The sequence below is a fragment of the Manacus candei genome, unplaced genomic scaffold (assembly GCF_025592945.1).
Source record: "Manacus candei isolate 608988 ecotype Guabito, Panama unplaced genomic scaffold, ASM2559294v1 h1tg000052l, whole genome shotgun sequence".
Lineage (NCBI taxonomy): Eukaryota > Metazoa > Chordata > Aves > Passeriformes > Pipridae > Manacus > Manacus candei.
In genome coordinates, this window is record NW_026138100.1 from 3,420,171 (window position 1) to 3,447,677 (window position 27,507).

Genomic DNA, 27,507 nt, shown 5'->3' on the forward strand with positions numbered 1-27,507 from the left:
GACAAATTCAGCATGGTTGTGTGAGTTGGAAAATTCTGGGAAATGCATTTCCTCTGCGGTTGCATTAGTGTAGGGAAAACATCTGTATCTGTTGGTAGCAGCAATAAGATTTCTTTTGGGCTTCTCTTTGGAGCTATTAATGAATGTGAGGAAATACATGTCTCCAAGTGGGGTCTGCAGCCAAACTAACTGAAACTCTGTGTGGGGTCTCACGAGGTACAAGTCAGGTCTCAGACAGAGGAGCTCTCCTGGCCATAGTTATGCCATTTTCTGCTGTTTATCCCCCATTCCCTGCATCTTTCTGCCCTTGTCTTCTGTCTGCAGTAATTCCACAACAGAGGTGGCAGACTGGTTTGTGTCCTCCTACATATTTTTGCAATTTACAGCCCATTTTACTAACTGAAGCTGCTGCTGAAGTTGAGCTTCTAAAGGTCCTATTGCAGTGGTGGAGGCACAGGGGCATCTGTGTGGCTTGCCTTCTACTGTAAAGATGTTGATATGAGGTGATTGGAACAAATTTCTTGTGTGGGCTAACTCTACCTCAGTTTTGGGTAAAAAAAGTAAGTTTCCAGTAACCAACTATGCATCTCCTTGTACCATCTGGGATCCAATGAAGTGAATGTTTTGAGGTTATGTTGTCCTCTTACATGTGGCCTGTTTACTAACACAGTGAGTCAGGCTGCTGGATCAACCTGAAGATGAAATGGTGACTGTTCTCCCACCTCAGTTCCTGTTGCCACCTAGCTGCCGAAGAGACAAATGCTGTGGTATGCATTTGGTGGTTTGTTCTGAAGTAGTCATCCCATGTGCTCTGTACTGGAGAGAGCACGTGAAGTGGATGGATTCCCTACAAAGCCTAGCACTGTATGGAGGGAGGGACAAAGGTCTAGTGTGTAGATTCTTCTCAACTGCAACTTTCAGTAGCTGGATACCACTGTGCTTTCATTCCTGCCAAAACCCTGCTGTGCCTAGGCAAAGCTGTTATTTACATTAATGAAACAAACAATTTTTCAGTGAGCAGACCTATCGTGACTCAGAAGTTGCTAATTCCTGTTTGAGTACAATTTAAAATGTATTGACCAGGAGGTCTTAAAGTGTACTTAGTGTAAAGAAAAACGAATACTGGAATCATCTGGTTTTCTCCACTTTTTGGTTTTGATTTTACCACTTGCTTTTATTTCTGCTGGAGAAAGATTTTGTGGTTCTTCGAGCTGTTGGGAAACAACGTGTGAGCATCCAAGAGGAGTGTGGTTTTCAAGGCCAGAGTGGAACAGATTCCCCACGTTGGAACTTTGGTGAAAGTTTCATTGTCAGAATTTTGACACAGTACATGAGGATGATGCATTATGTTGCTAATAGCCTGTAGGATATGTTAATATATCCTGATGGATGTGGAACCATTGTGCACTCATTGCTTGGGTGGAATTAATGAAGCCACTCTACGCTGGTGTACTAAAGTAACTAACTTTTGTTGACGCCCTGTTTAAACATCTTTGGATTAGTCATGTTATCAGTTGCAAGTCACTAAAGAAGAGAATTTTTTAGGGTGTAGGAAGAAGCTGGCAGTGCTTCTAGACCTTTTAAGTCCTGTTGCATCTGTCTCTCAGCACAACCATTTAGTTGTCTTTCTTGCCTCCTATAATGCATATATGTGACTTTAAAGTCACACTGAGTGATTATTACTGTGCTAAAAGCTCTGTATTTGCTGACCCTGTCAGTTATGTCTTCACTACCAAAATGATTTTATTAGGTTGTGACAAACATTAGGCTATGTTCACTGGACATGATGACTGTCAAAAGAATTTGCATGAATTAGTTCAAGAACGATCTTTATTTTAAAAAAATTATTAAAAAATGTGCATTTTTTTTACTGCCAATGCAGTAGTCTACTACAATATGCTGTGCCAAGCTCTGTGGGTTTAAAATAATTTTTTTGGTGGGATAAGTTGATTGCTAGATTTAATAGTAAAAAATTAGGGCGAGAAAGAATAATAAGATCTGAGTCATGCTTGCTTGCTGAAGCACTGCTGTGTCAGTTGAGAGCCATTCTAAACCCATTTAATTACCAGTATTTTAAATGCAACCAACACGTAAATAAGCACACCTTTGCACATATTAGTGTATTGGGCAAAGAGATGTTTTCTTGTTTCAGTTTGGAGTTTATAGTAGTTCTTAAGTGACACTGGAGCAATAAGTGTTGACTAAACAAAAGTGCCTCATTACAGCTACAACATACTGCCATTTTATTTGGTTCATATTTCCTTGCTTATTCAGCACCCAGCAGAGAAACACAAGTTGCACCTTGCCACAAGTAGGATATTGTTTTTACTGTGAAGTCAGGGAGGATGTTGTCAGAAGCGTCCCTGAAGACATCCTGTGGTATTGGCTAGGAAGCTATTTGGGTTTGTCTGCCTGCAGCAGGTGTGTTCTCTATTCTAATAAATGTGTTTGCACGCATTTGCTGAATGTTGACTTTCATCGCATATTCTGTTGAAATTTAAGAGTGCCAGGTCTGTCTGCACAGAACATATGGATATGCTTTACTTCCATCTCATTCATTTAGTTTGCCAAACAAAATCTGTTAAAGCATGGAAAGATTGGTTTTGCAAAGCATAGCTGGTCAATTGAGATGATTCTTAAAAGAGAAAACCAAAGCCTGAGTGTTGCATTGTGTGAAGCTACTTCGTCACGTGGAACTTAATCCTTGATGCAGAGAATGTACACCAAAGCCAGCAGGAAAAAATGATGTGCATCAGTTTTCTTCTTTTTTCGTCCTTAATCTTTTTGCAGTCAGCAGTCTTGTTATGGTGGTAGCTGGGATTAGCAGAGTTATAGCTGAAATTCTACCAGCAAGATATCATGCTGCCAGGTGTTTGAGGCCTTGAATATGAGCCCCTGTTTGTGGTTCCAATTCTTCCTTCTTGGAAACCCATTTTTTCTTCTGATGAGTATTTGGGGTACCACTGTGGAGTCTGGCTGCCTGGGGCTGAGTGGTAATTCCTGAACAAGGGGATGTCTCATGTCTTCCCTCTTTTTCCCAGGTGAGTCAAAATTTCAACCTTAGAAGCCAAATGATACTTAATAGTCTGAATATTCCCAAGAGGAGTCTGTTGTGTTCTCTCAGGGAAGTGGGTGATACCAGTGAGAGTGATGGCAGCAAAGCCACATGGGATTATGGCCTAGGGAGTGCAGCAGGGCCCCATAGCTTTACACAGATGTCCAGTCCAGTTCTGCTCGTGAAAAACGTGACTGCATTTGTGTTCTGACACCTGCCTAAAAATCGGGAATATAATGAAATAGGTTTTTTTGTTTCCTGGTATACTTTACTTTTCATGTCTAGGGGGAATGCCCTGTACAATTGGACAAGGCTTTCGTTTCTTTCTGTTTGGTTCTGGCACAGTGGTCTACTTTTCAGTGTAGTGAAGTGATTTTGACTTACTGTCTTCATGCTTGTGTTTCCTTTATAAGGGGAGATTTTTCTGGTTAAACGTGTATGTTATTATGCTGTGTCCTGATTATTTTTTCCTTTTTTTTTTTTCCTAGATACATGAGATGCCATCACGACTTGCTTTTCTTTATCTTTACATTTTTATTTTGCCTTTAATTTGAAGCCTTAGAGCTATGTCATAATAAGAGCTCTCCTATGGAAAATGGTAGAAATGGATTTCTCTTCCCCACCCCATTTTTTTCACGAATTCCCAGAAAAAGAGCTATTAAAAAGAAAGAAATTTCAAATTTGAGTTTTAGCTGAAAATTTCAAATTAAATACCATTAACTTTTCAGCTATTACAGAATAGCTTTCATCCCAGTTTATTGTATGCTACTATTCATTTTTGTTAAACGTATTTTTGGAGTTCTGATGCAAGTTCACTCATTATCAGCTGAAGGTACAATTTCTAAGTTAATTTACTCTTACAATTTTTCCGTTTGATGTTAATACCTCAAGATGGATTACTAAACTCATGGGAGCAGCTGTGTGATTCACTGTGATCTATTTCCTAGTATTACTAGAGTCTATTTTTTGTTGTATTTTTTTAACCAGTCTGCAAAAGCTTTGGTTGTGTCTTTGGCTGAAATTGATACCACAGTTCAATATCAGTGTATAGCTTTTTCTTCTTTCCTACTGCCCCTCCAACTCTAATTACTCTATATAGAGTTTTGTATTTTTTTTTTGAAAATCTTGTGTCACTATTGCAGTAAATAAACAGTAATTACAGTAAAACCGATAGCAGCTTTCACTAGCAAAGAGATAACAGTTTTCTTAAGTCCTTGGATAAGATCTCACCCTTACTGTGAGAGTGATGAGGCACTGGGACAGGCTGCCCAGAGAAGCTGTGGATGCCCCGTTCCAGGAAATGTTCCAGGCCAGCTTGTGGGGCTTCAGGCAGCCTGATTTAGTGGAAGGGGTCTGTGCCGATGGCAGTGAGGGGGCAAGGAAGGCTGTGGAAATAGATGACCTCTAAGGTCCCTTCGAACTGAAACCATTTTATGATTCTAAAAGTAACTAAAAGGGAAACTGCCATGTACATTATGGTGCTATGTGTGGCAAAGCTGTAGAAGTTCTTTGTTCTGTGCCAATTAGCTAAGTGTTCTATCCTGAATGTTTGCAATAAGGGGTAAGGTAAGCAGTCTCATAGGAAAGATGATACATTGTGTTTCCTTCTGTAGGCTTCCTCAAGCCTTCAGGCATTTTTATTTGAGTCTTTCAGTGTTAGACATGACTTTGGTGGCACTTTCTTTCATGAACCTGTTCACCTTTCCCTGAACTTGTATGGATGCTGAGCATTCATTACATACTGCTGGGTGAAGAATCACTCCTTTATTGCTTGTTTGGACCTGTTACATGCTCGCTTCATTGGCTCTCCCTAATTCCTGTATTGCAAGAGACAATATACAGTATTCTTTCTGTTTTTTTCTATGCCACTTCTGACTTTATAGGCCTTTATCGTGTCCTTCTCCACAAAATATTTTCTTCTCTTATATGTACCCCATGTCTGCTAAGTTTCCTGAAAATATTTTGTGAGGAAAAATACGAGTAGGTTTTTCTGGTTTTTGTAGGGAGAGGTCTTGCTTTATAAAACTTTTGGAGTATTGGAAGGATTCGGCAAGCTATTTTGACTCTTCCTGATCATACTTCATGATTGTAAAGTGCTAAAGTTTACAGTTGTTCTCAGATTTACTGTCTGGACCATGATAATGAGTACTGCCAGAATGGTCTCAATCAGTGGCTTTGTAGGGAGGACTGATAAAAAGTGTAGCATAACACAAGGCCTGTCAGTCTGAGATTGTATCTACACGGAGCGACTAAAGGTTAAACAGAGTCTTTGTAGCCCTTCTGGTCAGGATAGTTTACAACACAGATTCACCTGCAGTTCTTTTATTACAAGGCAAAGCTTTCAGTTTTGTGTTAAAAAAAAAAAAAGCTAAGGGATTTATGGATGGATTTGAATGGAATGAATGGATTTATTTTGAGGCAACGTGAATGCATGTGTATGTAGTCTGTTTTTCCAGGCTAAATATATTAGTTGGAAATACTGAAAATAGAAACATGTTGCAAAAGCCTTTCTGTGCAACTGTCAGTCAGAGGGATTACAGAGGGGACAGTAAAGCACTCATTATCAAGGTTGAAGGCTTCACTATTTCCCTCTGTCCTGCTGTGACCTTAGTGAGAGCTGCCCTTTGCATCCCTGCTGGCAGGCAGAGCCCAGCAATTTGTCTGGTACCATCCCAGTGTGATGTGGGAGACAGATAAGAAACTTCGCTACTATTCTGGCTATTCTAGGCAATGCCTGTCCTCAGCAAAGCTGTACTTAGTGCCTGGTGAGGCAACAGGTTGTGCCTACTTAATTAGGGTGCAGATGCTTAGACAAAAAGGTAGAGGAGTTGCTTACTGCTGACATGAGAACTTACTTTATAAACAATCTGGTTTGTATAGGAGACATTTTTTGATGCTGATAAGAAGCAGCTCTTGCTCTTGAATTCTTTTTTTTTTTGACAGTAATTGATACTTCACGTGGTGGCAGTGTTATGAGCATCTGTGAAATTACTCAGGAGTAAAAAAATGGGATGAGGAAGATTTTTTTACCTTTGTACTGGATGATAATGCGAAGTTCTCTTGAAGGCTTTTGTTTGCTTCGCAAGCTTAAGACCTTTGAACTCTCTTCTGGCCCCTAAAAGTGGTTCACACCAATTGATAACTAAACTTTTGTTTTAGAAACTTTTGTACAGATAATTGCTAAGAAGCATGATAGGTAAGAAACAATCAAGCATGTGGATCCTAGAAAGTCAGTTCTTACCTAGGCTCAAATTATTACTGAAATAAGTTTCCACTGACTGCTCTAGAGTTATTTTTTTACCATCCTTTTAAAGAACCTTTGAATTCCTTTGTTAAAGTCATCTCTGGTTCTGTTTGTAATATTGCAGGAGGAGAATGGCATCTATGATGTTACAGTGTAATGACCTTCCCACTGCATTCTATATTAAATAAAGTTATATTTGTTTTCTTCTTGAATTTTTTAATATATTTCCTTTCACCCTGTAGCTGTCCTACTGAGCTACTTCAGCTTTTCAGAGCTGTCTTGCAGACCCTCCTTACTTTCATTTGCCTTCTCAGGGGTTGATTCATCTGCTTATGAAGTAGCTATTTTCTCTTGCTAGTGTTCATTTGCTGCCTTGACTCCCTTCTGCTTTTTCTTGAAAATGATGGGAGGAAGCTATTACAATAACCGTTATAAAATAATGTGGAATATAAATGATAGTATAATGGCACGTACAGTGAGGTGTGTCAAAGATTCTCATAGAACTGATGATCTTTTGAAGCTTGGGAAGGATGGATTGAAGCTGATGTGTGCAAGGAACCTTGGAATACTAAAAGTGGCAACTGAATAGACCCTGGAGACCAGAATAAGAGTGAACTTAGGTGGGAAGGCCAGTTTTAAGGTGATGAGGCAAAAAAGGCTTTGGCAGTCCTACTTAACCAGCTATCCAAGGTCCAAGGGAGCCCCTCAGTGGGATGAGAGCTGTAGTTGAACCTCAGTTTTACACTGAGATGCCAGGTGCTGTCTGTTAGAATTACCCAACATGATCATAATAATAAGGCTTTATTATCTTTGACACTGAGCAATGATTCCTATGATAGTGCTACGTGAAGGAAAAGGTCTTGTACTTATGAGTTCTTCCTCTCTTCAAGTGGCTTGTGCTCCTGCTTCCTCGTGTCAGATTCTGACATTTTATGAGCTATCCTGAGAATCTGTTCAAGTTCCTGAACAAATAGAAAGTAATCCTGTGCCATTCTAGTTTTCCCTAGTCAGTCTTTCCTCAGTTTCTTGCCCTATCTATCTTCCTTACTCTCTGCCTCCTCTGCCCCCACCATGTTGGAGTATATAGACTCTGTGTAGACTCTCTGGTATCACAAGAGAAAAGAATGAGGAAGAGTGGGATGGTGGGAGTGAAAAAGAAATGGTGAGTCAGCTGGTTTTTGACCTGTGGCTGTAAGACATTAGTTAACTGTTGCTTTACGGTAGGTAAATTCTTTGGTAGTGTCCAACACAAGTAGAGCAAAAGGTGTGAAACTGCTTAACAAGTCTACTCATAAAACACACTTCTCTAGTTCTTAGGGTGCAAGATATGTCGAATGGCTGACATCTCTCAACAATAGAAATGCTAATTCTCTCTGAATAGTAAACTTATAGTTACGGCTTAGGCCCAAACTTCCCCCTTAACTCCCTCAAAGTTGCTCTCAATTCTTACCCAAAATAACTTTCTTAATCTTGGAAACAGACTGAGATTGGTATCAGTACAGATCTGTAAGTGTAAGCTCTGTCCTAATGTTTTTGCATGAATGCAACGTATTGAATGTCTTCTGGGGTGCTTCGCATGATGGTTATTTTAGACAGAAAAGTCTAGACAGTTCTTAGGATCTATTGGACATCTCTACACTTCCCAAAATTTGGGAGGGGGTTTTGTTCAAGTTGCACTGTGGTTCCTTGGAAGAATTTTCACAGTATGAATAACACTACCTAGACTAATCTCTCTCTCACTCGCTCTGCCTCCCAAAAAAATCACTGCTTACTAGTGTTGTAAAACCTGAGTAACATTCAGCAATTGCTATTTCTGTTTCCACCTTTCCTCATTCTCTAGCAATTACGTAGGTAGCAAGGACCTTCTTTCATGCATGGTTTTGATGTATGTGCAAGAAATAATATAAAGAGTTTGCACATGCAGTTAAACCAAGTGCTTTTTAAACACACTTTGAGCATAAAATGAAGTTTAGCTTTCAGAAGGGCTTGTCAGTGAGTAAAGGAGATAAATATAGATACCTTTTCCAATGTCAGTCTTAATTGTATTTTTTTTGGAAATAGAGAAAACTACTTTCTTGCTTGAACCTGCTAATATTGCACTGTTGAAAATGATCTGTCATGTAAGAAAGTGTCTAAGTAATGTAGACTTGCTTTTTATAGTCTTTAATTCATCTAAGTTTCTCAAAAATATCCAGACAGTGCTAATGGGCAATACCAAATTTCCATGAGGTTCCAAAGTTCATGAAGAAAATACATGGAAAGAACATAGATGTTTGGAAGAAGGAAAAAATGAGCAATTCATTTAGATTACTAGTGACATTTGAATGCTGACTTTTAAAACTTTATTTAAATATTATTAAAATTTCTTGAACTGGGTTATGAGTCCTTTTTCCTCCCTCCTCCCTTCCCTTTTTGAAGTTTTGTTTGTGTATGGTATTTAAACATTTCATTCATATGATGGAAAATTAAACAATAGGCTATAAGCGTGCTTGCAATCTCAATTAAAATGTTTAATATTTTACCATATGTTCCTTAGTAAACATAATAGCGCTAATGTTAGTAAGCTCATCTTAAACCATCAGTGAACATGAGTTTGTGGGTCTGTCTTCACTTACTGCTTTGCATAGTTTTGGTCACTTAAAAAAATGTCTAGCTGAGCAGCTGTGCCACTGTGTTGGCTGTTTTGAGTCAACATTTGTGCAATTTTGTAATATTTTATATTGCAAAATATAGTCCTATAGTGTCAGTCTTGTTTTTAAGGACTCTTATTTAAAAAAAAAATTTAGAGGTAGCTCTTCAAGTCTTAATAGGCCTTCAGGCATAGGCAAGCATGAATTAAAGAAGTACAGGCAAGCTGAAAGCCATAGCTGTATTTCTTCAGGAGGATACATACATTTCAGTCTCATGTTTTAGCAGAGAATGAGGTTCTAGAAAGTTGAGTCAACACACAAAGGATAGTAGGCATCAAAAAAACTTAAAAAATAAAAACTACACTGAATGCTGAATGAAGTGTTTTATTTTAGGTGTTTGTGTAATTTGTGATGGAAACCATGGGCTTACAAGGGCAAATGATGGGAAACAGTGGTCTGCAAGGCAGCAATAAAAATTAGGAATGCCAAATATGTGAACTGTGTGTAGCCTTGGTTGAGAATTTGTTTTGAAAAAATAAATTGTTAAACAATGAAGGCCAGATATTTTTTATTATTTGTCCTGGGAAAAGAGTTTGTATAGATGGAGGCAGAATTTGGTGCCTGTGGGAAAGAGAACAGTGGACTCAGTTTTCAGAAGTTATGCAGCTTTGCCAAGACAGATGGGAAGAAACAAGAGTGTCCCCAAACAACTGTAGCCCTGGGAGACCCTGCTTATCTTGCATGCGGGTTTTCCCATTCATAATTATACTTAAAAATCAAGCTGTGTGCACTGGTAGCTCTGCATGGCAAAGAGTCAAGCTCACCAAGCCAGATGTTGATTTACTGTGATAATTAAGCTTGCCCAAGACGTGTAAAGAGGCATCTGTCCTTATTAACTTCTGGGTGAGCGCTTGAAAGGCAAGTGATGTACGTTAAGTCAGCCCATGCTTTTTGGAGTCCATCGTCTGCGGGTCTGCTGTGACTAGGCACTGCAAGGTGGCAGTGACTGCTCATGCTGCTGTTATGAAGTGAATATATTTCATGTGGCTCTGAATCCCCCCTGTGATCTGCATCAAATGTTTTTTTGGTGGTAGAGTGTGCTGGGAGTACTTGTTTTCCAGACTGCCACTGCAACTTCATGAGTGGAACTGAGTGCTTCTCTTTTGGCTCTCATTTCTTTGTAGTTCAGGATGCTGTTTGTGTTTCTCATCTGCTGCGTTCGATATCCTGTCCATCTCAGTGGTTTCCTTTTGAACAAGCATAATGGATAAACATCCTTTATACAGCTAAATGTTGTACCTTTTTTTTTTAATGGAATGGTGAAACAATGTAGCTATTGTGGATGATACAAAGTAGATGTCAAATGTGTTATTTGAATTTTTGCTCAAGTCAACTGTTTTCAATGAACATGGTGTATTTCTTTAAAACAGATCTATTTGGGTCTGTTCCTTTTGCTCTAGCCAATATGTTGAAAGGAACAGAGCATCAAGAGCACTGCATCATCTTTAAAGTAACACATCCATCCAGATTTTCCTCCCAGATTGTTGCTACTCACAGGATCTTTAACAACAGAGGAAATGAGCAGAATACCCATGAAAACAGAATTAACACATGAAGTTTAGTTAAATAAGATGAAAACCAGAAACCCTTTCTGTAATCACTGGGGAAAACCTACTGCGGAGAACGGGATTATAGAATCACATTTTAAAGTGGGGATTTGGGGGATGTTGCTGGGACAAAATACTCTAAGCTGTTTTAAAAATACTTCTAGATAGAAAAATGAATTAGATTTCTTGTTTGTACGTGTTGTTGATCCTTAGCAAGGGGAAGGAATGGCTGCTTCAGGGAGCTGCAGGGTCTCATGAATCAAGAGAATAATGAGATTTGAGCCAAACATCATTTTGATTGCTTTGCCTTTGATTTTTTTCATTTTCTTTCTCATCATTTTGTGCTTTTGTTGCTTTGCTTGTTTAACTAGGCTTTGGATAAGATCTTTGTTCTTGCCTTGACTTGGATTTTTTTTTTTTTGGTCACTTGTTATTTTTTGTTGTTGTTGCTTTGGATGCCCTTCAGGTTTTTTGGTTACCCTGGTACCTGACTCTATGTATGTCCTTTGGTCACTTTGCTTGTGCAGACACCAGAGGCATATTCTTAACTGCTGAGTTTGATCCACAAGGAGCAGGAAGGTTGTGCATTGACTTAGGTGACCCAAAGTTCCACATCACTTATACGCTCAGTTTGTATGCCCCTTCTATGCAACACCCTTAGGTGCAGTGCAAGATTCTTTCATAATTTCGCATTGTATATTGTATGAACTTGCGATTTCTGCCTTTTATAGGGTGGTGGGGTTTTTTTTTCTCTCTTTTTGTTTTGTTTGTTTGATTGGTTTTGATGTCCCTTTCTCTCTCTTTTGTGTTTTGGTAGGCCTGGATGATTGCCTGCAGCAATATGTCCATAAATTTGAACGAGAAAAGATTAATGGTGAACAACTCCTACAGATTTCTCACCAGGACCTTGAAGAGTTGGGTATCTCACGGATTGGACATCAGGAACTGGTTCTAGAGGCTGTGGATCTCCTGTGTGCACTGGTTAGTTAAGTGGTGAACTGACATGTAAAGTATTTCTTCCAGTGCTTTTTTGGGTGAATAACCAAGGCGAGACTGATAAAACCAGAATACCTTTGTTCCCTGGTTTCTGTTACAAATCACAATAAAAGGAAGCAGTAAGAGTTTGTTTAATTGTTGCAAGTTTTGTATTAATAGCTGTTTAACTTTTTCCTAATAAGAGGGAACTTTAATTCATTTGGTTGCACTTCCAATGAATGAAGTTGTCCAAGTGGCATTGTTAGGTCTTATGGCTCCTGTTAGTGAACAGAGTGATTAAAATTGCTAGAGTGAGTTTGTCTTAGAAGATAGATGGCATATTGTTGAACAGAAGCCAGAAGTTCCTCACATCAGTTGAAATAGGTTTAGGGCAATTCTGTAGAAAACATATGAAGGGAAGAAAAATTAATTCTTGAAATGAGGGATGTTTTGCTACCTCAGTTACAGTCTAGTTGAACACTCATTGGATTCAGAACTTAAGCTGTTCCTTTGTCTTAGTCCTGATATATCACTGCAGATACTTTTAAAACAAACACTCTGTAGAGGATAAATATATTTTGGATTGTCTCGCTAGTTCAGGCTTTATTTAAAAGCCATAGTTTTGACACAGTCTTGAAGGCATATTTGATGTAATCCTGTCAGTGAGCACCAGAGGTATATATATAATTACATCAAGGAGGAGGGTGGGAAGGCCTACCCAATGATTCCTTGGCCAGCACTGGCTCGTCTTCACTTTGTTAGGCAAGGCTTGCTGCACTGAGCATACTCTTCTTAAAATGGAGGGTCTTTATTACCTGTGTGATATACTTTATTTGCTGCAGAGGTGCCATAAGGATCATTCCTACTCTGTGACCAGGAACAAATTGGATAGCTTGTACTGAAAGAAGTATATTTAATGAGATCTCTTCATACAATCTGCTTGTTTTGCAAAGAGTTGCTCTTATATTTGAAAAACATTTTATTTCCTTTACATATTTGATCTGTCAAAAATTAACATCTACTTGAAAATCTAATTGAAGAACATAATTAGGCTGAAATGCAGTTTATGGTGTGGGAAGGGATAGTCTGTTGGGCAAGTGAAGGGGTCCAGTGAGTTAATAAATGTACTGTGGGTTGTATACAGTCCTGACTGAAGTAATCTATGTGGCAGTTCCTGAAGGCACTTTTTTCTTTTAAAAAATTAGAATAAAGTGAACAAAGCTGGACAACTGCCAGAATTTAAAGCTGTGTTTTATCTCCTACAATTTCCTTCTAATTTCCTTTGTAGACAAAAGTTTTGACCTCAGACCCATTTCTGGAAATCCTTTGTGAAATGCAACTCAAGTTAATGCATTAGACAGCTATTGCATATTACAGCTGAAACATCCTTGTTCCCTTTTTCAGAGGTGGAGAAAGAATTCCCATGTTTTAGGTATGCCCTTTGCCATCTTATTGATGTCCCTTCCCTTGAATTTTTGGAATTGTATAAAATCACTGTTGATTTTCTTTCCAAGGGGACGCTAAATTTCTAGTGACAACCAGTTTTTTATTTTGTTCTCTCTTGTTTTTGTGTGTGAATAAAGGTTTCTGGATTCCACCTGTGTTAGTTCTTTGAAAGTGGGAATGTGTGTTATTTAGTGTATGGTGTGAGTACATATCATGATATTTCCGTGACTTCTGGGGTCTTGAAAGTAAAGGAACTATTTTTGGATTTTATCTTTTTTTCTTTTTCTTTTTTGTCCCCCAGCACCCCCACTGTGGTATTAGCTCACACTCTGGAAACGTGGCATTGGCTGAGCCAGTCGGAGGTCACACTTTCAAAAGTTGTTGTTCTTGGCAGAGAAGGGCTGAGAGGGGGGTTTGGTAGTTCCCCAGACCTGGCGTTCTCAAGAAGAATTTCCCTTTTTATCTAGTTTTGCCTTGGCAGTTTTCCAAATGAATTTCCTTCAGATCAGTGCTTTGGTTCCCTCACACCACAAGAACACGTGGCTCTAAAGCTACCAGCTTATTTGGAACATCTTTCTCCTGTTGAATTCTTTTCAAGCATTCACCTTACAGACCTCTGTTTCAGCCTCAGTAGATCAGTCACAAAAATACATGAAGTATGAAGGTAGTCCTTTCCTTGAGGAAGGACACCAAATACACCTGTTTTTTTAATTTAGTTTTTATGGGGTTTGAATATTATTTGTCAGTGGTAAGGTGAACATGTGTCTGGAAGTTATGGTGTGAAAGAGAAATTAATTCATCTTTCTCTGCTGCTTTGGTGATGAAACAGTGTTCCCTCATCTCCTCATAGCAGTGGCCATATGCACAACATCCTGAAGAAGTGGCAGGAGAGTGTGGGCTAGGATTAAAAAGTGAAGGTTTCTTCTGAGCACACATTTCTGTTGCTCTCCAGCTGGTTTGACAGAGTTTTCTGAACAGATATTGAAGACATATTTGAGGAATTTAGAGGATGTATCAAAGGATCTGAATTCTCCAGAGGGAGAAAAAACCCATCAACTTGAGTGCCTCTGTCTTTTTGTCAACAGTATTTGCTTGGGGGGGGTCAAGGGATGGAAGAAAGACATTTCTGAGTTGACTCCGAAGTATTTGGGGAAGGGGGGAGCAAACATACATAACTGTGCTTTTCAAACCACAAAAACAGGGAGGGTAATCCAGAAAACAAACTTTTTGGGGCTTAATGCTTGCATTATTTTATATTTGTTAACAGGAAACTATGCAAATATTTTCACTTTTAATGTGTTCTTTGGATTTGATTTTTGAATCTTTACCTACACTATGTGATGTGAGAGTTTCAAAGCAAAAAAGCAGTGGATTTTTCTTGAGGTTAGAATTAAGAGATACTAGCTTTATGCAATTAAAAAAACCCACTAGAAACCTCATAAACAAAAAAGAGCATAGTTCTGCCTTTGATAATTTCACTCATAGTAATGTTCTGCCAGCATATTTGCACTGTAACAAAATATAACATCACGACATAAAACATGCATACATGATGACTTATCCTTGTTAAAGGATATCTGTGCCCTGCCTCATGAGATTTCAATTTTCTAGAGGTTTCAAATTGAGTGCTGTTTATTAGGAGATTTGTTACTCCAAAGGATTCTTTAGGATGCATTTTTGTTAAAAGGACAAGAGCAAGAATGAGTGACTGTGACATTACCTTGCATTAACTCTAGTGTTTATATAGGCATGAAGTGACTTGGATCAGCTTCTGAGCAGGCATTCAGTCTGGTTTTATTCATCTTTTTCCCAGAACAGGCTTTCAGTTGGATCAGCCAGCAGATCCAGCTCATCACATTGTGGGATATGAACATGGCTGTAAAAGGGCAGGAGATGCTGTCCCTGGGCAGTGACAGGGCTCTGTATCAGCCCAAATCAGCTCTGACACAACTGCTGTGCTCCTTTGACTTCAGTTAGCTACATTTTTTATTTACTTTATGCTAGCTGCCTGACCTTGAGCAATTATTTGATCAGATTACTTTTTCTCATTAAATGTGGTGGAACTTAGAGCATGCTCTTGTGTGCATGTGCTCTCTGGTGCACGTGTGGGTGCTGCCTCTCGCTCCAACCCTGCATGTGGCTCCCCAGGTTAATGAGTAATAACCTGGGAATGTTTGACATTGGGTGCTCTTGACTGCTGGCTTCAGCCTGTGTTTTGATTAAAACAACTTTGATGTTTTAAATCAGGAGTGATAGGAAAATGTAACCTGTTTCTTTTGTTCGTGGGCAACATCGAAAACCTTTTAGTTGCTTAAATAATAATTTGCTAACTATTGCAGCCTCAGTCCTGTAGAAGTATTTCAAGAAAAGCCTGCTGAGCTTTGCGCTTTGACTGTGTGTCACTGTGAAGGCTGTTTGGTGTGCTGCCACGATATCAACATTCCTATCTGTACTGAGTCGAGGCTACAGTTCCACGAAAAGTTAAATTAATCCAAATCACCTACTGCCTCCACCACCTCCTGTCCTCTGATTAGTGATCTGTGCTTGCACTCACCTGACCCTGAAGTGAGCTACTTCAGGAAGCTAAACCAGTAAAAAGGTAAAAAGGGATTAGATTCCTTTGAGTGGTTTAGATCCCTAGACCAGCCCTCCCAACAGACTGGACACTGCAAGTGAAGAAGCAAAAAAAGAACAGAAATAGTTGGTGATGTGTGAGGTGTTCAAGACAGCGTCAGCTTGGATAGAAGCATTGCTATATGATGAAGAGGCAGAATGCTTTCTGTTTATTAGAGCAGATAAGTGAGGAGACTGCCTTGCCCCTGGAGCAGAGGTGGCTTGGGTTGTGATGATGTGTTGTTCTGGGGGAGTTCATCCATCAGGGCTGATCAACAGTTGGATAATTTGGTTTCCTGATACTGAAGAGCTGCACGCTCCCTGTTGTGCTGGATAGGCATAGTGCTTAGTCAGGACCTTTCCTAGAGCACAAGCTGCTGTTTTACATATCTCTGGTGCACTCTGTAGACTCTTTGGGGGAAGTTGTAGAAGAACTTAGAGGGGTGACTGTTAGAGCTTGGCTTTGATGTGCTCTTGATAGTCTGTTGGGTAGACCAGTTGCAATTATGAGCTGCAGCCCCTGCATCTCTAGAGGCAACACTTGGGTTGATGAAGTCTACCTCAAAACTGAGGTAGAGAGATTTATTTAAGAACTACCTCATCTGGAAAAGTTACACCAGACTCAAATGCTGTGTAAATAAGGAATTTGAATAAGAGGTGTGATAAGGAGTATGTGAATGTTTTAGGGCCAAACCCAAAATCTTACCTGGTATATCAACATGTGTCTTCTTAAATGGTGGTGCCATCTCTAATCTCAAATACCTAGAGATGGTTGGCATAATTCCTGCATCCGAATGACAGAAAGTCCTGGAGATAATTATATGAAGAGTCAAGTTCTGATCAGAGTTATTAGGTGGTTGTACCTCTGCACAGAAAAGGTATTTTGTATTTTCTGTCCCTTTAAGGAAGGAGGGGATCAGTGTCCTCCAAATCCCTAATTTAAGAGGGGATTTTCTGATGTGTGACTACTTTCTTGTGGTCATAGGAACTTGCCCCACATCCAGGCCTGTTTGTGAAAAAGTATTTCTTCAATGATAGACTAATATGTAATGTTCTGTGAGGAGGAGAAACCTGACTACAAGAAATGCATTAGAATGATGCTCTTGTGGCATTTTCTTCTTTTGCTGTTGTTGTTAAAATTAAAAGGTGATAAGTTCACACATGACAGTGTGCAAGTACTTTAACGTTGTTCAGTAATACGGATATTTCCCTTTCTGTGATCCTGGAAAATTTAAGGATATCCTTTGCTGTTGCAACAGTGGTATTTTTTTGAATTGGACATATCCTTTCAACCCCTACTCCTGGCTGCACTTTAGGGTACTTCCTTGCCAAGAGCCCTGAGGTGGAGGAGGGAGGCACTTGTGTAACTTACACCCACTAGGATCTTATCCATAGCAGGCATTTTAAAGGTAGCCGTGTAGCTGAAACCTCTCCATACACTGGTGTGTTTCTTTGGGTCAAAGATTCAGTCTCCTCTTTTGTAAATTACTTAAATCTAAAATATTCCAGACTCTTTTATGGATGCTTGACTGTGGAGGGGATGGAGCCTCAAGCCAACAGTGTGCATTAGCAGCATCCTGCTCTGCATTAACGCTTAACAGGAGAGGGAGGGAAGTGATTATCACCCTGTACTAGTCATTCATTAGTCTGAATATGCCCCCTGCCCTAAGTACAGGAAAGATATAGAGAAACCAGAGCAAGCTCAGTGGAGGGCTATCAGGTTGGTCAGGGCTGGAGTACTTGCCCATTAGGAGAGTCTGAGGGACTGGGACTTCTTCAGCCTGGGGAAGAGACAGTTCCAGGGAGGCCCAACAGCAGATCCCCAGCACCTACCATGGTGTGAAACACAGCTGGCAGGATGACAGATCTGGGCTTACATGGCAGGAAGATGAGAGACTTTGGGCAGAAGTTGAAATGAGGTTCAGGCTGGATATAAGGGAACATTTGCTTACTCTCAGGACAGTCAGATGGTCGATCAAGTTGCCCAAAAAGGTTGTACAGTCTTTGTCCTTGGAGGTTTTCAAGATCTGACAGGATGAAATCCTGAACAAGCTGCTCTGAACTCGCAACTGAGCCTGCTGTGAGCAAGAGGTTGGTCTGAAACCTCCAGAGCTACCCTTCAGCCTGCATATTGGGAACCCCTGGAAACTAGGTGTTGAATGGAATTAAAATTTTCTTTAGTTGTTTTATGTTTTTGAGTGGGAAGGGGAAAAGAGTAGATAGTACAGCTGACTAAACTATGGAACTTGGAGGTTGTTTGCAAGAATCTGCAGCAGCAAAAGAACAGAGAAAGGCAGGACTTTTTTTTGTATTTTTGGGTGTTTGTTTTGTTCTGGTAGGAGTGTCTTTTTGCTTTTATGTTTTTTTTTGTTTTTGTTTTTGTTTTTTTTTTTTTTTTTAGTTTTTTTTCCCTGCCTTTTCTCAAGAAAAGAAAGAATTTTCATTCTAAAAGAGCTAAGCTTTACCTGAGACCTACACAGAAGTTTTACAAGGTAGAATAACACAGAAGCACAGATAAATACATATTGCTACATAATTCATACCTTTGCACACTAACAGTGAAAAGAAATTCTTGATTACAAAACTGAGTTGCCTTCAGAAGAGAGAAGCATTTCTGACATGTTTGGAATGAGATGATCAATGCGTTACTTAAAACAATTGGGGTTTAGTCCTATGGAATGTGGCTTAGTTGTATTTGAATTTATAAAGTTGAAGTTACAGGCAAGACTTAGAGAATTTTTTAGGTTTTGTAAATTTTTGTAAAGATGCTGTTGAATGAAAAATGTCTAAAAATGGTTTTAATTAGTATGTGTAGTCTTAATGGAGTCCTCAAACTTGCAAATAATTGCACTGTTGTAGTAAAAAAGCACAGTTCCTGAAAACTTGTGATCCAAATATTTACTTAAGATTTTGATTGCAAAATTACATTTGCTTCCTGTTGATGTTTTTATCTCCTACCAGATTTAACTTATCTTTAGTTGTGAATGAAATGTTAGTTCAGTGTTTATGTACCACAGTATAGAAAACATCTTAAGAAAAAAACAGTGTTGGCTTTCCTTTAACAAAAATAAAAACAACACAGTCCTGTTATTAACAGGTAAATGACATGTGTTAGGACAGTGGCACTTCATTCTGATTGTGTCCTCAAATCTCAATGTCAGAAACTGGGGGTGGTATTGCCAAAAGTATTCTTTAGTGGCTATAGTGTAGAACAAATCTTAGAAGGTACTTTTGCCAAAAAAACCAGAAGAAAACTGTGTGAATCTTCAGACTTTTCGTCCCATACGAGCTTGCAACTTATTGTATAAATAAACAGGAGAACTCAGTGAGGTTATTTATGATGCTTAATAATACTGCTTGCAGAACTATGGCCTTGAAACAGACAACATGAAGAATCTGGTTCTCAAGCTGCGAGCGTCATCCAACAACCTGCAAAATTACATCAGCAGCCGTAGGAAAAGCTCAAATTATGATGGAAATACCTCTCGCAAGCCCCCCAATGAATTCCTTACTTCTGTGGTAGAGCTTATTGGTGCTGCTAAAGCCTTGCTTGCGTGGTTGGACAGGTAAGGATAAAATCATTATGTTTTAGTTTGCTACTCTAATGAATTGCTTCTCCTTGTAGGGCAGTTCCTAGATGTCTGGGTGTAAAGATCTCCATCTCAGTCACTCCTTTTTTCATGTTGCCAGAAGGCCTCTAGCTAACAAATTTAATCTGGGGTAATCTACTCTTGCACTTCCACTCTTGCTAAAACCAACAAAACTATTATATTGCACACAAACTGGTATTTATAAAAGTAGGAGTCTTCCCTTTTAGGTCATTTCTCATGCATGTGACTTCTTCTCTTTTCCCCTTCCGCCTTATAAATTACTTGCCATTGGCAAGTCCCTATCTAAGAGAATTTTTAATGTTCTGCTAAAATCATGGCCTTAGCTGTGTTATTTGAAAACTGAGCAGTGGGAGAGATTCTCCTTATGCCTGTTTTGTTTTCTGGTTTTTTTTCTTCTTTTTTTTTTTTTTTTTTACTTATTTAATTCTTTTTTTGTCTGGAAGGAACCAGAGTTGTTTTGTGGCAGCTATAGCAGGTCAAGTGCTGGCAGGGATGCAGTACATGATAACAGATGAACATAAATTCTCAATCCCCTTGCTAGCTTTCCTGAGAAGGAGGAGAACTGCGCAGGGGCTGACAGCAAGAAGCACTTTTATCCTTCAGTATCCCTGCTCTCAAGCAAGGAATTGGTCTGTGTCCAGGCAGTGACGTTAACAACTTGTACCTGTCACCTGGTCCTCTTCTTTCACTATGTTGCTGGCAGCTCACCCTAGATTTTTTCTGTAAATCACCATCAGGAAAGTTGCTGGCTTGTCCATGTCCAAACCTACTGTTGTTACTTCTCAACCCCTCTTCTAGCTTTTGTGACTGTCTGGAGGATCTGAGGTAGTACTCTACAGGCTGTAAAGCTGCCCTACCTGTAATGATTCTTCTTAAGTCTCACTGTATCTCTGTGTGTAAAATGTGAAAATCCATTTTTCTTCTTTTAGGGAATTTTTTTTTTCTTTGTCCAGTCAGAAAATTAGAGATCTACTTACTGGCAAAGCCAAGTGTATGATTTTTACAACACAGCGTGACTTGAGCTTGCAAGTAGAGAGAACTGTAGTTTGGAAAACTGACCATTTCTTCTGGTTCTGTTTTTTGAACTTGCTTACCACAGGGATAGACATTTTCCAGTTTTGGTGCAGTCAGGAATACTTATGTTGTAAAACTGTATCCTCATACCCATGTGAGTGTCAGAGTTTCAGGGTGTACTCTCATATGCTCTTTGTCACTGATAGGATAGGATTGGAAAAGGCTGGTCCCTTTGATCTAAGGGGAATTTTCTCTTGTTGCAGGACCCCATTTACAGGTATTGCTGACTTTTCATCAATGAAGAACAGAATCATTCAGCTCTGCTTGGATCTCACTACTACTGTTCAGAAGGTCAGCTTATTTCTTTTTGCTTTCCAAAAGGGAGGGGAAGGGGGTGTTTGGGGAAGTAATGTGCTTGCTGTGTGCTGAGTGCTCATGAAAGGCAGATCTGGGAATGAGAGCTTACTTAAACTTCAAAGGTCCATGAAGGTCAGTTTCAGTTGTTTGTTTTTCTGAGTGGTGGGAGTTGTTTGTTGTTCCTACCCCAATTTCATTGCTGGTTATACCTGAAGTGACTGCAGTTTAAAGGCTACTTATATTTCCTTGAGCTTTATGAGAAAGAGGGTTAGTTTTTGAAATAGTTGATCTGCATTTGAAGATCTTCACATTCCAAACAACATGTTCATAAACAGTTATCAGTGCTAACTCTAAACAAAAATATGGCTCCATTGATTTTTACATCTGTGCTCGCAGGCTTCATAGGTCTGGTCCCATAACAGAGTGGTTTAGCCATCAGATGGGAAATGCTGCATGTAATGGAAGGAGTTGCCACCTTTACAATACAAATTGCACTAACCAGGCTGCTTCTGCCAGTACTCCAACACCACAGTATTTTTCAAAACTTTAATTTATCAGCTGTGTGAGGAGTACTTGTACAGATAATAGCTGAAAGGACATGTAGCAATACGTAACATCTTGGCAAATGACATTTTTTTGCTCTCTGAATAATACTGCCTGTCTTCAAAGCTGTTCTGAGAGCATACCACTGCTTTGACCATGAAGCACTGTGTGCACACTTCAGTTACTGCCAAACTTGCTCATAACCATTACTCCATGGCCATATATTCTTCAAACTCTGAAGGACCATGTCCTGTGACATGTGTGATTCTCTCCCCATGTTGAGGGGATGGTGTCAAAGGACAGAAACATCCTATGAGTTGTCAAGCTATGATGACACCCAATTATGTCAGTTGTATCATTGTCAAAGGATAGTGTCTGGGTACTGTAAATTCTAAGGTGCATAGGTTTGTCCTGCTGCTTGATACCCTTCTTGCTTGAGCACTGTGTTTGCAAATGCACAAAATCTGTGATTTAAAGCTACAGATTTGCAGATTGTGCAGTAGAACAATAAGTGTTTCTAGCAGCAGATGGTGTTCACCCAAAAGTGCTACAGGAACTGAAATATGAGATTGCTGAATATATTAAACTGCTAAAAATGGTGTCTAATCTTTTGGTTAAGTCAGCCTTTGTTGGCAGAGGAATGGAAGTTGGTGAATACTACACCCTAGCCTTTTAAAAGGCATCAAACTACTTCTCTGCCAATTTGATAGGAGCTATAATAAAGAATGGGATTGGTACAGGCAAGAATAAACATTAATGGGGGAAGAACCAACACTGTTTTGTACTGGGACACTGCAGATATGTTAGAATGGTCTCAAGGAGTCCACTGATGTGAAAAAGAGAGACACAATCGAAAAATTTTTAGGAGGGCTTTTAGATTTCAAAAGTATTTCTTATTGGAGTATAAACTATAGGAACAAATGGTCAGTTCTAATAGTGGAGAAGAGACCAGGATGGCTCTCATGAAACCAATGGTGCTCTGCATAATCATAAATGATGTATAAAAGTGGGTGAATAATGAAGCAAGGCAGGAATGCAAGGAGATTCTAGTTGATTTTAATGATAGCTATAAAGACTCAAGGACCAGAGCTTACTCCACTTAAAGTTCTGTGGCAAACTTTAAGGTTGAATGAGTAGGAGCAGTAGGACTTTGCAATATTGAGAAACTGAGCTGCAGGATAGGTGACATTTCCTCTTGAGTCATGCAGATGTATTTAACCGAGAAAGGCAGAAGACAGTCCTCCACAAACTTCTCCAACATGACTCCTTCCCACGAGCTGCACTTCTTGGCAAACTGCACCAACCTGGGTCCCTCCCACAGGGTGCAGTCCTTCAGGAACAAACTGCTTCAGGGTGGGTCCCCCATGGGGTCACAAGTTGTGCCAGCAAACCTGCTCCAGCATGGGCTTCCCATGGTGTCACAGCCTCCTTTGGGCATCCACCTGCTCCAGTATGGGATCTTCAACAGGCTGCAGGTGGATCTCTGCTCCACTGCAGACCTCCATGGGTTGCAGGGGGACACCCTGCCTCACCATGGGCTGCAGGGGAATCTCTGCACTGGTGCCTGGAGCACCTCCTGCCCCTCCTCCTTCAATGACCTTGGTATTTGGAGAGTTGTTTCTCTCGCATATTCTCACCCCTCTCTCTGGCTGCAGTTACACAGGGCTTTTTTCCCCCACTTCCTAAATCTGTTATGCCAGAGGTGCTGCCACTATCGCTGATGGGGTCAGCCTTGGCTAGTGACAGGTCCATCTTGGAGGTTGTTGGCACTGGCTTCATGGGGAAGCTTCACAGGGGAAGCTTCTAGTAGCTCCTTTAGAAGCCACACTTGTTGCATCCCTGTTACCAAAATCTTGACATGCAAACCCAATACAAATGTCAAAGGCAAATATCCTGGAATTTAACCTTGTTAAAATGCTTGGGGTTTGGGGGTTTTCTCCTTATAGATCCTATAAATCTTGTTTTGTTATTTATCTGCTGTATTAACTTTTTAATCTGAGCACAATATTATTCCGCAGTTCAGCTCTTCTTGCAGAAAACAGTGATAATTTCTGTGGTTTCTTACATGAACTTGTTTCAGTTCAAAGACTTTTGTACCTGGGCTGTGTAAACAATGCCTTGTGTGCAGTCCTCTGCTCTTCAGGAATGTAATCAATAGCATATTTAAAAAAAATCACTTTCCATTCTGTTTTCAACAATATGTTTTATATACATTTTGATGCCTGGGACAGAGGAGTGCCTTTACCAGTGTAAGGCAAACTCATATGCCTGGCCTTGTGAGAATACTTTATTTTGCATGGTTCTGCAGGGTTCTACTTCTCTGGAAAAGTCAGCTGCTGTAATTGAATCCCACATTCTCTTAGTTTTCAAGGTTTATTATTGCTTTCTACCGGGGCCAGAAAATAGTTGCTTAATAACTATTTGAGCCCTACTGGGTGAAACTAATCTGATTAATCCCTGCAGCATGAATAACTATTTCTATTCAAGGTAAAAATGGCAGTTTTGCAGCGTTTTCAGAGATGGTTTGTTTACATGTTTATTGGTTAATGCAGGGCTTTTGTTCTTGTTTTGTTTTTAGGATTGCACTGTGGCTGACATGGAAGATAAAGTCCAGACTGTGGTAAGTTTATGTTTCTGTTGAAACTCAGCTGTTTGCATTCACATTTATTTCAGTTGCTCCTATTCTGACTGTACTGACAACAGCTTTTCAGTCCCAAATGTACAAGCATATCATGCAAGTAAACATTACTGTGGGTTGTTTTGTGAATATTCTTCACTGTAAAGGAAATCAATGAAATTGGAACAGATGGGTGGTGTGTGTAATAGCATGGAGTCAAGTATTCCTTCAAATTTCATTCCACAGCTATTTTTCCAAGAGGATTTAGGCCTCAAATTTTCAAGGGAGGAGTAGTACTGTAGGATGTTCATAGGCTAAATAAACCAGTTATGCCTGTGAAGTGCAGTTAGTACCTTAATAAGCAGACACTATGCCTTATTACACTTCTTCGTGTTGAAGAACTGCCCTGCCACAGAGCTGAAGTTCTGTTTCTGTTTGTACTTGAACTTGAGCTTTCAGGGTTGTTCGAAGCAGCCTTGTGACCAAACGCGGAGTGTAATGGAATGCTTTTTATATTTTGTAACAGTTAATCATCGCTTCCTGCTTTTGACATGAACCAGGCTGTGCTCTTTGATAAGGCCTTCCGGTAGCTCATAGATGCTTAGGAATTTAGCAGCAAAATAACTAAAAATAATTTTGTCCATAAATACTGAGACCACGTAAAAGGGAGTTTTCTGCATCTTTCTTTTTCCATTTGTGCACACCCACTCTGGAAGTAGGTATTGTTGTTTGGAATCTCCTTGTTTGAGCAGTTCCTCGCATTCACACTTAAACATTGTTTTGATTTATTTTATTGCTGCTCTATAAATCTGACGTAAAACAAAACAGAAAACATTGGAACTATTGTTTCCAGGGACCATTGTAATCAAAACCACTGTCTTCCTATGACACAACTCCCCTCATCCTGTAATTACATGTGTCTACTTTGACTGGAGGATTCAAACCCCTTGTGAAAGGTGACTTGCTGGTTCCCAAACTGTTTATAACTAACTACTATACTGTACTAATCCTCTCTCCCTTCCTCTTTTAGCTTTTGCAACTGACTTTGAGTTTCAGCATTCCTTCAGTTAATGTCAAGATGGAAAACACTGTGGGAAGTAATGAAATTTGTGAGTGTAGAGAGGGCACAGATTTTTTGACTTTTTTTTCCCCCTCATGTTTAATTAGCCCTTCTAATAGTTAAATGTTCTACAAGGCAAAGCCATTCTGCCTCTAACTATACTGACACACACACACCAAGGTCAGAATTAGCCTTTAGTTATAATGTTGGCTTAGGATCAGTTATGTTTCAGTCAAAAGGAAATGTGAACCTTGCCTGCGTAAGCATTCCAGAAGAGGTCAGTTCAGAGGCACAGTGGAAAGAAGTACTGCTGAAACACTTAAGTTCTAGGTGTCCTACCTTATACTGTAAAGCTTTGTGCAGTTAAGTCAGTGGCCAGCACATCACTTTTTGTAGCACATGGCCAATTTTATTCTCATAGCAGAAATAAAGAACAACATGAAAAACTGTCAGTTGTTCCCACAAAGAATCATCAAAATGTTTCAATATTTTAGTGGGTTGTATTTTGGTTAAAGCAAATAAACCCCTATGCAATTTTTTGCTATATTTTCAGTGTTTGTTGTTTAGCGATGGGGAGGTGGCACTAATGGAAACAAGTTGTTTTTACTGTGTCACAGTAAGAATATAAACATACTGTAAAATAGATTTGTACAAATGAATCTGCTATTTCAGTGGTTTTAAAACTCATTTCCTTTACATCTTTTGAGAACTGGAAGAGGAAGAAGCCAGGGGAGAATTTTCCTAACTGTTTTTTGTGGGTTCTCATTGTAGGCCAAGACTTTAAATGGCATTTGTGATAAAGCCATTCGATCAACTACAGATCCATTGATGAGCCAGTGTGCCTGTCTGGAGGAGGTTCACTTAACCAACATTAAACCTGGGGAAGGCCTGGTAAGAACTGGAGTCTCCTGATGTCCCTAGTGTTTTATAAAGTAGTCTTGTGAGCCAATGCAAGTGTTTATGTATAGTAAGTTATTTCAAGACCAATAATAACCTATGGAGAAAAGAAAGAGGCATGGGGAGGAACTCTAAAGGTCAGGTGGTGTGCTGGAGTGGCTGCCAGAGACAGGTATGCATGTTAATAGGTTTGATCCCAAATATAATTTTTAATGATAAGTTGTTGAAGATTTTTGTCTTAATGAGGATATTGGAGAATTTACAAATGCTTGTGAAATTAGTAGTTTTATTTTTGCAGGTTACTCTATCTAGTTGTTTTTCTCGTAGGGCTGGGGGAGGGAGAAGGTAATGAGAAATTATGTTTGCGTTTTGAAAGATGTGGTTTTATTTGTTTTTGTAGCAAGACTGAGAAGAAAATGAGAATTTTTGAGGTTTACCTTTAACAGGAATATGAAAACTTTTTAAATGTTCAGTGACTGACTCTTGTTCATTCAGTGGATTCTGCTTAGCTGAGTGCTGGTTATGAGAAACTTAGTTTGAAATCTTAGTGGCTTTTCTGTCTAGCAAACAGATGTGTTAGAATTAGTTGGAGGGAATTTAAATTCTTAAGTGCATTTGTGTTCACCCCCTGGCCCTGAAGGCAGAAGAGATGAACACTTACAGAGAAAGCTGCACAGTCTTACTATGCTATATAGTTTTACCTACACCAATGGATTTGACTGAATTAGTCATGCATTCTTGAAATTATGAGGACCTCTGTTAAAGTGCAAGCTGCAACAAAGCGAAGTCAGTCTAGCTTGGACTAAGTAAGAAATGAAGAGGTAGGTGCACACAATTGGAAACTGACAGACAAACAGGGAAGGAATTGGCTGGATAGGAAGGATCAAAAAAATCTTCTATTTTTCCTTGTACTTTTAAGCTAAACTACTTTCAGCTCCAGAATAACATCCAATTCTATACTGCTCAGCATGAGTGCTTTTAACAACAGATGTAGATAGGAAAAGTAGGTATGTATTTGTTCATAAATGATGGAACCAATGTACTGGTCACCTCTTGTGGGGAAATCTATGTAACTATTAGTTAATAGCCGGCTTGTGATTTTTAATTTGGTGTTCTTATGGTCAACACCCACTTCATCTGAGTTTGTCCTCGTATTCACACTCAGTGTTAACATACCAAGCCACAGACACTCTGCTGGAGCTTTTATTGCTTATGTCAGCATTGTGGTTACGGGGTAATCTGTGTATTGACTTGCCAAGAGAAGCTGGAAAAGAATATGTCTGCAATATTTGTAGCCCATCTGTGTAAGTGAGGTTTGTATGGGGAGAACCAGTGGCTACCTAGTAAAACCTGTAATTCTCTAGTGCAGACTGGGTAGTAAGAAAATAAAGGTTATTTTGAGACCAAAGACTGACAAGGCAGCAAAACGAGCAGTGTTTGGTATTACCAACCAAACAGTGTTTCTAAGACACATTCCATATATTTGGTGTTTTAATTTATAATAAATATTATAATTAATTATAGTAAAAGTGATCTGTGAAGAAGTTTAATGTAAAATTAGACCACACACTTTTTTAGGGAAAATATATGAATTGTTAACTGGTTTTAATAATGTTTTGAGTCTATTGCCAGGAGTTGTTTAATCAGATAAGTTATGTGGTTTATGTTGCCTTTAAACTTGTTTTTCATTTTTTCTTTATATTTAGGGAATGTACATAAAATCAACTTATGATGGATTGCATGTGATTACTGGAACTACAGAAAATGTAAGTGAAGTAAATGTAGATTAACTCAGGCAGTAGCTTTGCTGAGTTAGTTTGACTTAGTTTTTGTTGTTT

The 27,507-nt window shown here is 39.3% G+C and overlaps 1 protein-coding gene across 2 annotated transcripts in view; it reads left to right on the plus strand.

The window, feature by feature from the left end:
• The window catches only part of CNKSR3 (CNKSR family member 3), a 62,398-nt gene that overhangs the window by 19,573 nt on the left and 15,318 nt on the right, over positions 1-27,507 (plus strand). For both annotated transcript variants that reach the window (XM_051801680.1, XM_051801681.1), the window contains exons 2-7: positions 11,354-11,517; positions 18,934-19,136; positions 20,459-20,546; positions 23,674-23,715; positions 25,544-25,663; positions 27,376-27,435. In XM_051801680.1, the coding sequence (XP_051657640.1) occupies positions 11,354-11,517; positions 18,934-19,136; positions 20,459-20,546; positions 23,674-23,715; positions 25,544-25,663; positions 27,376-27,435 (677 nt within the window). The remainder of the gene's footprint in view (positions 1-11,353; positions 11,518-18,933; positions 19,137-20,458; positions 20,547-23,673; positions 23,716-25,543; positions 25,664-27,375; positions 27,436-27,507) is intronic.